At 40.3% G+C, this 15,178-nt stretch overlaps 2 protein-coding genes across 7 annotated transcripts in view; one reads left to right on the top strand and one right to left on the bottom strand.

Annotated features, from left to right (window-relative positions):
* mthfr (methylenetetrahydrofolate reductase (NAD(P)H)) overlaps positions 1-14,526 on the top strand; it is a 22,153-nt gene extending 7,627 nt beyond the window's left edge. For all 5 annotated transcript variants that reach the window (XM_063463104.1, XM_063463102.1, XM_063463100.1 and 2 more), the window contains 7 exons: positions 85-335; positions 8,464-8,598; positions 9,719-9,899; positions 10,266-10,448; positions 10,533-10,634; positions 10,739-10,858; positions 11,242-14,526. In XM_063463104.1, coding sequence (XP_063319174.1) covers positions 85-335; positions 8,464-8,598; positions 9,719-9,899; positions 10,266-10,448; positions 10,533-10,634; positions 10,739-10,858; positions 11,242-11,457 — 1,188 coding nt within the window. In that variant the 3' untranslated portion in view covers positions 11,458-14,526. The remainder of the gene's footprint in view (positions 1-84; positions 336-8,463; positions 8,599-9,718; positions 9,900-10,265; positions 10,449-10,532; positions 10,635-10,738; positions 10,859-11,241) is intronic.
* The window catches only part of LOC134617986 (solute carrier family 2, facilitated glucose transporter member 1-like), a 16,723-nt gene continuing 15,511 nt past the window's right edge, over positions 13,967-15,178 (bottom strand). Inside the window, exon 10 of one of the 2 annotated variants that reach the window (XM_063463106.1) lies at positions 13,967-14,920. In XM_063463106.1, coding sequence (XP_063319176.1) covers positions 14,789-14,920 — 132 coding nt within the window. In that variant the 3' untranslated portion in view covers positions 13,967-14,788. Of the gene's footprint in view, positions 14,996-15,178 lie in introns of both variants that reach the window. The other variant, XM_063463105.1, reaches the window with a different exon arrangement.

Genomic DNA, 15,178 nt, shown 5'->3' with positions numbered 1-15,178 from the left:
ACACGTGAAGCTGCTGGATAACAGTACGTTCTGTTAGAGCTGCACAGGAGTGGATCTCAACTTTCGTGTGTTCATGTTGTTCAGGGTTACCAGTCTCTGCGTCAGCTTGTCAAGCTCTCCAAGCTTGAGGTCCCAGAGGAGATCACCCAAGTCATCGAGCCTATCAAAGACAACGATGCTGCTATCCGTAATTATGGGATACAGCAAGCAGTGGAGATGTGCCGTGTGCTGCTGGACAGTGGCAAGGTGCCAGGTGTCCACTTTTACACGCTGAACCGTGAAGTTGCGACCATGGAGGTGCTTCGACAGCTGGGCCTGTGGATAGAAGACCCCAGGTCAGTCAATCAAACATTCAGTTCAATTCAATTTTATTTATATAGCGCCAATTCACAACAAAAGTCGCCTCAAGGCGCTTTATATTGTACAGTAGATCGCACAATAATAAATACAGAGAAAAACCCAACAATCATATGACCCCCTATGAGCAAGCACTCATAGGGGGTGCTTGCTCCCTATGAGCAAGCACCCCCTATGAGTGGGTGCTTGCTCATAGGGAAGGAAAAACTCCCTTTTAACAGGAAGAAACCTCCGGCAGAACCAGGCTCAGGGAGGGGCGGGGCCATCTGCTGCAACCGGTTGGGGTGAGAGAAGGAAAACAGGATAAAGACATGCTGTGGAAGAGAGACAGAGATTAATAACCGATATGATTCAATGCAGAGAGGTCTGTTAACACATAGTGGGTGGCTGGAAAGGAAAAACTCAGTGCATCATGGGAATCCCCGGCAGCCTACGTCTATTGCAGCATAACTAAGGGAGGATTCAGGGTCACCTGGTCCAGCCCTAACTATATGCTTTAGCAAAAAGGAAAGTTTGAAGCCTAATCTTGAAAGTAGAGATAGTGTCTGTCTCCTGAATCCAAACTGGAAGCTGGTTCCACAGAAGAGGGGCCTGAAAACTGAAGGCTCTGCCTCCCATTCTACTTTTAAATACTCTAGGAACAACAAGTAAGCCTGCAGTGTGAGAGCGAAGTGCTCTAATAGGGTGATATGGTACTACAAGGTCATTAAGATAAGATGGGGCCTGATTATTTAAGACCTTGTATGTGAGGAGCAGGATTTTGAATTCTGGATTTAACAGGAAGCCAATGAAGGGAAGCCAAAACAGGAGAAATCTGCTCTCTCTTTCTAGTCCCTGTCAGGACTCTTGCTGCAGCATTTTGGATCAGCTGAAGACTTTTCAGCGAGTTTTTAGGACATCCTGATAATAATGAATTACAGTAGTCCAGGCTGGAAGTAATAAATGCATGAACTAGTTTTTCAGCGTCACTCTGAGACAGGATATTTCTAATTTTAGAGATGTTGCACAAATGGAAGAAAGCAGTCTTACATATTTGTTTAATATGTGCCTTGAAGGACATGTCCTGGTCAAAAATGACTCCAAGGTTCCTCACAGTGTTACTGGAGGCCAAGGTAATGCCATCCAGAGTAAGAATCTGGTTAGATACCATATTTCTAAGATTTTCAGGGCCGAGTACAATAACCTCAGTTTTATCTGAATTAAGAAGCAGAAAGTTAGCGGCCATCCAGGTCTTTATGTCTTTAAGACATTCCTGCAGTTTAACTAATTGGTGTGTGTTACCTGGCTTCATGGACAGATAGAGCTGGGTGTCATCAGCATAGCAGTGAAAATTTATGCTATGTCTTCTAATGATGCTGCCTAGGGGAAGCATGTATAATGTAAACAGAATTGGTCCTAGCACTGAACCCTGTGGAACACCATAATTGACCTTAGTGTGTGAAGAGGACTCTCCATTTACATGCACAAATTGGAGTCTATTAGATAGATATGATACAAACCACTGCAGCGCAGTACCTGTAATACCTACAGCATGTTCTAATCGCTCTAATAGGATATTATGGTCAACAGTATCGAACGCTGCACTAAGGTCTAGCAGGACATCAGTGCTTTGAGCAAAAGTGAGATTCAGTCGAGCTTAATAAGAAAATGTAGTTTCGTCAACCATTTCCACACAACCACACAGTTTTCTTAATGTGACCCTTATACTCTGTCACAGGAACAGAGTAGAGCACTGCACAGCTGTGAAGTGTTCCATTTGAAGTTGGAAGTGGGAATTTCAGATTTCCCAGTTGGAATTGTCAACTGCAATGTCTCCTTAAGTCAAACTTCCAACTGAGAAAGTTGGAGAAGTCCTATAATCCCTGAGTCACCATCCAAAATGGCCGCGGTGCTCATAAACACTAGTCAGACTCAGCCGTGTGTGTCTGACTGGCTAAATAAACCATCAGCAGTGCCCTGAGCAGGCTCTGTCCATCACTGTGCTGCTGTGTAAGGGCAAACACCAAGCACTGTACTAGACTGCTGCAGATGCATGGATGGTTTCACCTTCCTAAGAAACAAAACATTTCCTTCTTTTCCAGCGTTGGTGCTGGAACAGCCTGTGGGGTGACGTCACTTCCAGCTTTGACAGCTGAGCTTGAACCTGATTAAAACAAATGACACACTGTGAAACGGCACATTCAAGTTAGCTGACTGGGACAGCTGCTGGGAAAGGAGTGATGCCTGATTGTGTGGATTTGATTTGATAAAATGAATTTATTGGCACTTTTTAAGACATTTGAGGCCACCTCGCAACAAATGATCAACAGAAGTCACGAGGAAAATTTGAAATAATTAGACTATAGATGATATAATCCATTTTGATTGATTTTGTAACAGAAGGAGAAAAATAGTCTTAAATTGCTTTGCAGCAAAGAGTGAAAACAAAAAACGAGTACTGATTTTTAACATGATCTCCCAGTTATCGTCTGCTATTTCCTCTCTCATGTTGATCTCTTAACATCCTGTAAGGCAGGGGTGTCAAACTCAAGGCACACTTTAGGTCTGGGGCCAAACAACATAAACGTTTATTGAACACACTAAAACAATGTTTTTTAAACATAAATGTGAATAAAAACAGACAGGAATATTATTCCAGAATAAATAAACTTAAAAACTTTAACTTTGCCCTTCATAAAAATATATCCTGTCAAAATTATGCAAGTTATTTGCTGACGATGTCATTGTTTTCTTACGAGATCCTGACAAGTGCTTTCCAACTTTGATGCAACTATTCCATAGCTTCGAACACTTGTCGGGCTACAAAATTAATGTATCCAAAACACAAATTTTATCATTCAATTATACACCTTCTCAAAAGATTAGAGATGAATATAAACTAAATTGGCACTTGAATACCATGAAATATTTGGGCGTAACCTTGACAAAATCATTATCTGCTATGTTTGACACAAACTACAATCAGGTGGAGGGTAACATAAAAAAAGATCTAGAACGGTGGTCAACAACACCTATAAATTTTTACTCTAGAATTCAAATAATAAAGATGAACGTTCTCCCAAGATTGCTATACATGTTCCAATCACTCCCACTTCCTATACCTCTAAGAAAATTTAAAATGTGGGACAAGATGATCTCAAGGTTTATATGGGATGGGAAGAAGCCCAGAACAAGGCTAACAACATTGCAACTCCCGAAGTGTAAGGGAGGGATGGCTTTGCCTAACCTAAGGGAATACTTTTACGCAGCCCAATGTAGACCTCTCGTTGGTTGGTGTAGACCAGAATGTGAGGCACGGTGGAAGGAAATTGAGAAAGAAATTGAGGGAAACAAAATTCAAATTTTTATCTCTGACAAAGAATTAATGACCTCTTACAAAAGTAGAATGAATCAAATTGTGAAATTTACACTAGACATATGGCACACAGTAATAGAAAAACATCAGTTAAAAGAACAATTATTTTTGCTGAGATGGTTTAGACATGATAAAAAATTTAAGCCGGGACAATTGGATCAAACATTCAAACGGTGGGAGTTAAAAGGGATTACAGCAGTTTGTACTCTAATGAAAAATGGAACACTAATGAGCTTCCAACAACTAAAAAATAAATACAAATTGGAAAATAGAGATTTTTTTAGATATCTGCAAGTTAGGGATTATTACATAAAGCAAATAAAGTCCGACTGGCTTGAAAAACCATTGGGTGTTATTGGAATAGTAAAAAATTGCTATGAACAAAAACAATTCAAAGCAATTTCCACTTTCTATAGATCATTAGAAGAAGATAGACAGGACACAACCTTTTACCTTAAAAAGAAATGGGAAGCTGAACTGGTCATAACTATAACAGAGAAGGAATGGGTCAGTATGTGTGAAATACAACATAGTACAACGAATTCGCCATTGTGGAGGGAATTTTGCTCTAAAAATTTGACACGTTTTTTCATCACACCCAAAATTAAAAGTAAACAGACCTCAAGTCCACAGAAATGTTGGAGACTGTGTGGAGAAACAGAAGCAGACCATTCACATGTCTTCTGGAAGTGCATAAAAATTAAAAGGTATTAGGAAGACCTTAAAATGACCATGGATAATATTCTGGGTTATGCACTACCAAACACCTGCCAAGTGATGTATCTTGGAAACATAAAGGAACAGATACAAAAGGAGGACTTATATCTAGCAAAAATAATTCTAGCCGCAACCAAAAAAGCAATCACAAAGAAGTGGTCACACCCAGACCCTCCCACTCAACGAGATTGGATTAGTATTGTAGAGGGTATCTCAGAGATGGAAAAAATAACATTCAATATTAGACTGATGGGATGTAAATACGATAGACAATGGAGGAAGTGGAAAGCATTCCGTAGTGGTACCAAAAACGCAACATAACAAGAAATTTGCATGTGACAGAAGGAAAAAGAAATGTAAACTCCAGACTGTTCGTATGTTTGTTTGTTTGTATTTTTCTTTACTGTATGGTAGAGCTGTGCGATAAAACGATAACGATATGTATTGCGAAATAACTTTTTCTCGATAGAAAAATTAAACTATTGCGATAGGCCTCATCCCTCTTGTCCTCCTTTTTTTTTTTTTTTTTTTTTTTTTTTTTTTTTTAAGAACAGCCAATCCAAATTAAGTAGCACAGAGCCGAACCAATCACAGCCGCAGCGTCACGTCACGTGACTTGTTACGTACAGCACAAGTGCCAAGCCGCACATGTGTATTTGTTTGGGAAGCGGCTGCCAGCCGCCGTGCCGCCCGGGTAATGGAGGAAATAAGTGTGCCGACTAGAGAAAAATCAACCGAGAGCGTGAGCGAAGGTTACCGAAGAAAAAACCGATGATGGTTCCAATGCCGGAGAGATTGTCGAACGGAAGGGCCATAGAAGTTCCGTAGTGTGAAGGTATTTCGGCTATTTCAAGTCTGACAAAAAACAGAGTAACGCGCACTGTAAATTGTGCCGAAAGCAAGTCTGGAAATACAATAAACCGGTGCATGCTCAATCTCTGACTGAAAGCGCTAATTCGTCATTCGGCTTTTGTCAGACTAAAGTCACTGTTAAAACTGTTTGAAAAGCTAAGCTATACAACAAGGAGAGATTGAGAATTTCCTTTTAGTTCTCAGTTTATTTGATATTGACAAAAGTTAGTCAACTTTGTCTGTTCTTCTGTAAAACAAACTAAGATTTATTTTTAGAATTAAAATTTTGTTTCTAAGTGGAATTGACAATTTAGTCTGTTTTGTTTGTTCTATTTTGAAACTTAAACGCTTTAGCAGCTGCCTTTTGTGTAGTTTGCAATATTTGCCTTTTTTTATCTGAAACTGAAGTCTCATGTTCCTTAAGTACATCTACCCTGTTGAACTTATTATGGGAAATAAATATTTAATTCAAAACAAGCTGCAGATTATTTCACATTTTACTCGTGAGCAACGGCACATTTAAATCTTACAAATATAGTTATTTGATTGATTATACTTTATTCATCCCGAGGGAAATTGGGTTAAGGCTGCCAGCCGTGCCAGCGCCGTTATAATTTGGCTTATATCATGACATATATCGTTATCGCCTGAAATGAAAAAAACATATCGTGATATGAAAAAATCTTATATCGCCCAGCTCTACTGTATGGTTTTCAATGTTAACTAAAACTAATAAAAATTAAAGTTGGGAAAAAAAACAAAATTATGCAAGTTAGAAATATGAACATGCTGCCAAAAACCCCAGAAAAAATAAATGAAAGCATACACAAGGTTGGAGCCGCATATAGACGGAGCTGGGCATTGCTTCAGGAATGGAACTAATAAACTCTGCGGGCCATTCAGTGTCGTACTTTGCCTTGAGTGTAACATTACACTGAATCTGCACAGGTGCAGTTTCCACGTAAATGAGTTGTGAAGCAGCTCGAAATTCTCTTTTTGTGTCACCAAAGCGCCGCGAACTCAGTGTGCAGTGCGCTCAGTTTATCAGCAAAGTCCGCTGACTTGGTTCAACATTACTTGGCAACAGGGAAAGTGAGGCAGGTTGCACTGGTGCATTTGTGACAGCTTCACTTGAAATGCCTTCACCGCATCATACATGCCATGTCCATGAACTGACAGATTTCCTTGCTGAGCTCAAAAACTCTATTGAGAATTTTTATCCCAACTCAGTCAACGGACCTCTGTATGATGGCATGTCGGCAAACTCTGAATCTAGTTCCTGCATAAAAGACTGAAATTGACGGTGATTTAAACTTTTAGCTCGGATAAAATTCACGGTTTGCGTTACGGTGATCATTACATGCTCCATTTTTAGGATTTTACCACACAGCCTTTCCTGGTGTATGATGCAGTGATATGCTGTTAACTCACCGGTACAGCTCTCCTCCTGCATCTTTACTCGCATCCTGCTGACTAGTCCACTTGTCCCAGGGCAGTTTCATGTCGGTTACACTTTGACATACGTTTTCAAAAATGTCTTTTCCTGTCGTTGTCCTGTGCATCGATTTAATGTCCAATATTTGCACGGATGAAGATGGTCAGCTGTGCAATGTCCGTCATGTCTATACTTTCATCCACAGCAAGAGAGGATGCAATAAAGTTTTTGCTTCTTTCACACAACTGTGTTCTTAAATCAGTGGCCATCTCACAAACCCGATCAGCAACCGTATTTCTCCTCAGGCTCACATTTGCCAAAATCTGCGTTTTGTCTGGACACAAGAGTCGCACAGCTTCATCATGCAGCTCTTCAGAGTCGTAATGACTGGACTGATTTGGCTTTCTCCTCTGCTACAATAAAAGTTGCTTTCACAACAGCTTCACTTTGTGATTTTGCTCTGCTGAAATGTCAGATTCTTCTTTAGCTCTTTTACCTTCTGTAGTTTCTGCATTTAGGTTTTTCAGCTTATCCTGACGTTTTGTCTCGTAGTGCCGTCTTAAATGAAATTCCTTAATTACAGCCACATTAGCTCCACAAATAAGACACACGGGTTTACCAGCAATGTCTGTAAACATATATTCAGTCTCCCACTGGCACTGAAAGGCTCTGCTTTCAGAATCAACTTTTCTCTCCACCATTGTGAGCGGCTAGCTTCAATAACAGACGTTTGACTTGATTGATGCGGGAATGTTCCCAGTTAGCCTAGCGTTCAGTAAGGAGGCTGCAGCGCTGCATTATGGGATCTGTTGTTTGTGTGTTATTAGCACCTCATATCGCCATGCATAACACTAATAATAAATCTGTATAAAATGATTTCGCAGGCCGGACATAAATGTACGCCGGGCCGGATGTGGCCCGTGGGCCTGGAGTTTGACACGTGCTGTAAGGAGTCTGGGATGATGCTGCATTTACTACTTTAAAGACTGGAAATCAAACCCTGACCATGTGGGGATAATGAGAGGATATGGCAATAGTAATATGCTTTGGGGAGTCTATCTTGCTTTTTCGACTCGCAGCCATACTTCACCTCTGTCAGACAGATCCTCGTCTATGCGATGTAAACAGAATTGGTCCTAGCACTGAACCCTGAGGAACTCCATAATTAACCTCAGTGTGTGAAGAGGACTCTCCATTTACATGCACAAATTGGAGTCTATTAGATAGATATGATACAAACCACTGCAGTGCAGTACCTGTAATACCTACAGCGTGCTCTATAACAGCATATTAGACCAGTCATCTTGGGTGGAATTTGATTCCACAGTGAGATTTGCTCAAATTGCAGATCTGTTGATGGTTGTATTGACTGTTCAGGAGCTCACTGATGCCTTTTTCAAAGTCTGGGAGGAGATTCCCATAAACATTACTGCCTCACACCAACTTTGGTGACACATGTTGAAATGCTAACACTGCGCTGAATCAACCTGTAAGTTCTAACTTCAATTTAGGTGTAATTTTGAATCTGCTCTAAAGGTTGATTATTACATCTCCTGACCATTTTATTGTCATTACATTACATAGTAAAGTATTTCAGCTTGAATGCTTCGTTCATCAAGAACTCATGTGTGATCAAAGTAGTGACCAAAGTATTTGCTTCATTTCACTGAGCAGTGTCTTTTGTAGAGCAGGCCTTTATTTCTTTTCCTGCCCTGAGAGAGAGGCTGACAGTGTGTTTCTGTGCCAGGCGGCCTCTTCCCTGGGCAGTGAGCGCCCATCCCAAACGGAAGGTAGAAGATGTTCGACCCATCTTCTGGGCTTCCAGGCCCAAGAGCTACATCTACAGAACCCAGGACTGGGACGAGTTTCCCAATGGCAGATGGTAGGTTTCATTTATCACGATGTCCTCATTGTTACATTTCAGACATTAAATCAGGGCTGTTCTTGTTGAATGGCTCAATTTATGCAAATTATTGCGTAAGTGTATGTAAGAATTTGCGTACGAGTTGTGAGTCGTGCTGTTGTCCACAGGGATCATCCTTCATCTCCAGCCTTTGACTCTGTTAAGTGCATACTGGAGTTACATTAACAGCTGTTCTATGTGATAAGTTTTCTAATGTCTGTTCTTGTAGCTGCAGGTTTTCTTTTTCGGTAATAAACGGGCAAACACACTGATGTCCTCATGACCATTGTATTCACTGTGTGTTAACAAGAAAGCTGCCATCACTCTGAGCTGAGTGGACCCTGGCAGACTGGCAGACGTGGGAAGTATGATGCAGGTTTTAGGCTCGCTGTTGCTCCAAAGCTCACCATCAGGAGACCCTGCTGCTTGCTTGTTTATGCATTTCTCCTTTAACCTCCTAAGACCCAAACTCTTTCATAGCATGCATTTTTATTTCTCTTTGATATTTGGGCTGATTGGGACCTGATGAATGTAAAAACAAAGAGTTACTTTTTTTTTCTTTTTTTTTTATTTACCTGATTTTTGTTTCTAAGAAAAGAGATCCACATACGAGGATACTTGTTTAAAATTTCAATAGAACAGAGGCAGTATAACGTCCTCGTAAGTGGATATCAGGCCCTTGTAGAGCAAAATTTAGACAACCGAAAATGTGATGCCTACATATGTGGACGCCAGGTCCTAGGAGGTTAAATATGTGACTCATTTGTTCTAAAACATTTAAGATCAAAGTTTGTTTATATAAGCTTAAGTTTTATGCAAATGTTGCTAAAATGAACAGTTTTTTCTTCCTCTGCTAATGTAAGCAAAGATGCTAACCAGACTCCTACAGAAACCCATGTTTCACCCACTTACAATCGTTGGAGTTCTTCAGATGGACTGGTTGTTTTCTACTCTGCTCGAGCGCTCACATTGACACTATGAAATGTGTACACGCGTTTAATTGTATTATTATTGTTTCTTGTTTTTTAATCTAATCACTTTCTGGAACCTCGTTCAGCTTTTATTGAACTTTAGCTCAGAGTCTTGTTTTCATCCTCAGGGGAAATTCCTCATCTCCAGCTTTTGGGGAGTTGAATGACTATTACCTGTTCTACCTGAAGAGCAAATCATCCAAAGATGCACTGCTGCAAATGTGGGGTGAAGAGCTGCAAAATGAAGAGAGCGTCTTCGAAGTCTTTACCTGCTACATTACAGCTCAGCCAAATCGCTGCGGACACAAGGTATCCAGGATGGACCACGGAGCTCGGTCACTCGTAGCTTTCCCAGCCTGTATTCCTTGTTTGTGCCTGTGGCACCACAGATTTCCTATATCTATCCTTGGTTTAAGTATACCAAGCTGTTGTCTACTGTATGTTCCAGCTAAATTAGATAAGTCAAGTGTGAAAACTAACCTTGTGGTTGGCTGGTGTGCCATTGTTACTCTGTTTAAATGAATCATGTCCTGAGTGCACTGGAAACACTGACACTCACTCTGAGAACAGGTTTTTGTTTTTAACCCTACCCCACGTAGCCACTCGTTCATCCACAGCAAGTCTTCTGTATATAGCAGCAGTAACAGCAGGCTAAGGCTTTCTCTTCTGCTATAGGTGATGTGTTTGCCATGGAATGACGAGCCTCTGGCCCCAGAGACCAACCTTCTGAAGGATGAACTGGAGAAAGTGAACAGGCGAGGAGTCCTCACCATCAATTCTCAGCCCAACATCAATGGCAAACCCTCCACAGACCCCATTGTTGGCTGGGGACCTCCAGGGGGCTACGTCTTCCAGAAGGTACAAACACTAACAGTATTTTCAGTACCTTCAGATGGGATACTCAGTCTGCTATTGTTAATGTGGATGTTATTCAACCGACAGGCCTATCTGGAATTTTTCACCTCCAGTGAAAATGTGACCGCTCTTCTTAAAGTACTGAAGAAGTACGAGCCCCGTGTGAATTATCACATTGTTAATGTGAATGTAAGTTTGTTCACAAAGCATCAGTCACTCCACACCTATATGTGTGTGTGTGTGTGTGTGTGTGTGTGTGTAAACATTGGTCATGGTGAATATTTTGCATGCAGGGCCATAACCTGACCAACGCCCCTGAAATGCAACCAAATGCTGTGACTTGGGGGATCTTCCCCGGCAGGGAGATTGTTCAGCCGACTGTAGTGGACCCAGTTAGTTTCATGTACTGGAAGGTGAGACACTGTCTTCTTTCTGTCCACAGTTTGGGGAATGTTAAACCTTGTGTCGTGTTTTTAAATTACTGAAATATTCAAGGTTTAAAAGGGTAATAATAAAGTATGACTGTGGTAGAGTAGGAGGCGGAGCTCTGGAACCAGCTCCAAGCGGTCGCAGCAGACGGCCCCTCCCCTCCTTGCTGCTGGTACTGCTGGAGGTTTCTTCCTGTTAAAAGGGAGTTTTTCCTTCCCACTGTCACTAGCTGCTCGCTCATACGGGCTTATCTGATTGTTCGTGTTCTCTGTATTTTTGTATAATCTTTAACTTTAAAGAGAGAGCGCAGTGTGATGTAAAAGCTCTGACATGTTGTGTTGACCCAGATGTTCTCATATCTTCTCAGGATGAGGCGTTTGCCTTGTGGATTGAGCAGTGGGGCAAACTCTACGAAGACGAGTCTCCTTCTCGGATGATAATTAAATATATCCATGACAATTACTTCCTCGTCAATTTGGTGGACAATGACTTCCCTCTGGAGAACTGCCTGTGGCAAGTCATCGATGACATGTTCGAGCTGCTCGACGCTCCTCCAGAGCTTCACAGTGAAGAAACCGTCTGAATAAAGTCTTTTTTTTTAAAAAAGGAAAAGAAAAAACACTAAGAACAGTTGAGTTTTTAAAAAAATGCCATTAACGTTACAGAGTATGAATATCAAACTGTAAAGATGTTTTTATTAATGTTTTCAAACCTTTGAGTGAATAGGAAACAATGATCAATGAAATTGTGCGGTCATGTTGGCTCCTGATGAGTATTGTCACTGTCAGGCAGATTAACCTGTTTTGTTTTTACGTATGTGGAGCTGATCATTTGTTCAAATGGAAACTTGTGCTAAACAACAAAACCTCCAAACGATGACCTCAAAACATGAATTGTGAACATTTCACTTTTACTCTCACAAAGAGTTCAGATGGCCTACATGTAAGAATGAGCATTAATGATGTGTGATTATAGGTGAGAACCTAGTGTAGTGATCAAATATATGTAAGATGTGTGCAAATCTTGCACCCTATGATGAACTTGATCTCTTGACAAGAGTCACACTTAAAGCACCTGCTGCCTTATGTACATGATTAATAATACTTATTAAATACTTTTCCTTCACTAACATAACTTGTCCAGTAACTGTGTGGGTGGGAGGTATGGAGCTGGGCATCGACGCTGGTCTGTAGTGACAAGTGGCTTTATTAGGTGCTAGTGCTAACGTCAAGTTCAAAGTCCAGGTCATACAGTACATGACACTCCAGCAGCCAAGTGGCATGTGGGGATTTTCCACATATTGAGTAATTCAACGTGTAAATGTACATGTCACAGCTTATTGACCAGATCACCTACATCATGCCGGGCCAAGCAGAAGACACGTGTAAAGTATAGTTTGTATTCCTGCAAAAAATATTAGTAATGGAAGAAGCGACCAAAGTTTAGGATTTCTATCATTTTGCAAAATGTATTTTCCAGTGAGTTTTTTATTTAAAAGTCCAGTTTAAGTCAGTTCTCTGTGTTCTTGTATCTGTATAAGCTTTTATGACATGTTAGAATGGGTGTCAGAATAATCAATACTAGCTTGCAGTGTCGTTTCTAAATCTACGTTCCATTTTTAGTGATTACTCAAAATCTATTGCAAATACAAATGTTGACTTTTCAGTAACATACAGGTGACACACACTGAATGTAACGCTTTCAACAGATCCAAACAGACAAACCAACATCGCCCTTGCATGAGGATGCTGAACATGATAGAAAAGGACAAAATAATTGGTTTTCGCTCACCCACTTGCTGAGGAGTTGGGTAAAATGCAGACATGTACAGATACATACCTGTGATCATAATGAGAGATGAATGTGAATTGCACAGTCTACCCATTCCTGGTACTCCCAGTATTTCATTAACTGAACCTGTTCAACAAGTATGAGTGTTTCTAATCACCGTGTCCAGGCCCATCAAAAGAACTACAGGTCCCATCATGTCCTACGTCTGCTGTGATTGGCCCCCCGCCCCTAGTTGCTCTATGGACCAGCAGGGGGAGCCATGCAGCTCCAGAGAGCTCAGCTCTGCCTTGGAGCAGCATGTGAACCATGTAACTATACACGTAATGTTATATAAATGACAGTGATTTGACCTTGGTTAACACAAAAGGCCTATATTCAGGCATTTTCACAGTTCATGTTTGAGGTCTATTTGTTCACTTATAATAAAATAAACACGTTTAAGTGGGCCAAATATATTATTTGAATGTCTAAATATACGATATGGGTAAGATAATATTGCTGAAAAAGATGTCTTTGTCATGGTCTTTCATGTGTTTATGTAGATTAGTGGTCTCAGTAAATAGTTTCCTGCCCACACTCATTGATGTTTGCAGTGTTTTCTCTGACATCTGTAAAATACTTCTACAGCATGCTTGACTTTCACACTCAGTGTGTCCAACATGTCTGTGCAGTGCTGCTGTGAGAGGGAGCAGCAATGTGTGTTAGCATGAGAATAGTGGTGTTTTCACTGATATGTCTATTCTCTAAATAAAGGGAGCAATGTACTTAACATAGAGGAGAGAAACTGAAACACAAGTTTCGGTCCTGTAACGTTAGTATCGGTATGTTTAATGATATTATTTAAATATTTGAAAGCAGAATGGGAGGGAGAGTCTTAAGCTTTCAGCCCCCTCTTCTGTGGAACGAGCTTCCAGTTTGGATTCAGGAGACAGACACCCTGTCCCTGAACCCTGGTTCAGCTGAAGGTTTCTTCTAGTTCAAAGGAAGATTTTCTTTCCACTATTGCAAAGGTGCTTGCACAGAGGGGGCCATCTGGTTGTTGGGGTTTCTCTGTATTAATATAGGGTCTTTACCTTAGGATACAAAATGGCTTGAGATCACTGTTGCTGTGATTTGGCACTATATAAATAAGACTGAATTGAAAAATGAGTGATGGAGATCTAGCACTTCTATTTTTTGAATGTTTAATTAGAGTATTAATGTTTGGGATAGTTAGAGCTTTGTCATCATGGAGCTGAACAACATGTGTGTGGTTAGATTTAGGCACCAAAATAATTGGTTAGGTTTCACAGAGATTATAGTTGAGGTTAAAATCCATTTTTTTTAATATAAACCACAGGCTAAGAAGACTAACTTCTTTTCAACAAGATTCTTCGTCTGTGCTTTTTACCTGAATTGAAGGAAAAACATTTCAAAGCATTGGAGACTCTCCAAAGAAATTCTGCAGGCAGAGTGGGAACATCGGGAGCGTACAGGGAGATGAAACACTAACATGCATTTGCAGTGAGGCCACACAATGCAGGAGCAAAGTCAAGCTTCATGTATGTCACATCACATCCAGTGCCATTTTATAGGTATTAATTTAATAACTCAGAAAGACAAAAAATCAATTATTAAACTTTGTTAAGTTTCATAGGTTACAAGTTTTCTCTGTTTGACACACATGTAAACACATTTGTAGTTCTAACATATTACATTTGACTAAAGTCTTAATTATTAAACAAAATCAAATGTATATAAAAAAAGCACACAACCAAGATTTTCTGTCACCTATCAAACATGAAACAGTCCATCTAATGTTTTATATCATTAACTCCCAAACTGAAAGAGACGTGGGCAAAAAGAACAAAAAGGTTCAAAACTCTATTTCTCTATAAGGAGAAGATTCTATATAGTGATTCCATATACTTAACCCGGCTTTTTTCTGTTACAAAATGACACTTGGTTCATTTTGAATGCCTACTGGGATGTCATTTTTACCAGTGACCAACAGTTTGCTGTGCTACAGATCAAGCCCATGGTAACTCTGTGTGAAAGCCCTTACACGGTGGATTACTGGCTCTAACATTAATGGATGAAATATCTAAAACATGGACAACAGTGTTCCCTACATGTACAAACTTTCAAAGATCAGGGTCATCCCCCCTCAGGGTGTTGAATTCTTCCGGGGCTGAGTACTTGTCAGATCCCTGACCTGCTGTCTGGCGGAAGCCCGCTGCAATCTCATCAAAAGTGCAGCCCTTAGTTTCTGGAACCTTGAAGTAGGTGAAGACGAAGAAGCCAAGCAGCAAGATGGTGAAGATGATGAAGACGTAGGGGCCACAGAGTTGCTGGATTAAAGGGAAAGGCTCAATTCTGTTGTTGTCGCAGACAACAAGCTAATAATTACATTAAATATGTATATATATATATATATATATATATATATATATATATATATATATATATATATATGTGTGTGTATGTATGTATGTATGTATGTATGTATGTATGTATGTATGTGTGTGTGTGTG

This window comes from Pelmatolapia mariae, linkage group LG20, assembly GCF_036321145.2.
Source record: "Pelmatolapia mariae isolate MD_Pm_ZW linkage group LG20, Pm_UMD_F_2, whole genome shotgun sequence".
In the NCBI taxonomy this organism is placed as follows: domain Eukaryota; kingdom Metazoa; phylum Chordata; class Actinopteri; order Cichliformes; family Cichlidae; genus Pelmatolapia; species Pelmatolapia mariae.
The sequence above is the reverse complement of the archived record's forward strand: the minus strand, read 5'-3'. Positions and strand labels throughout refer to the sequence as shown.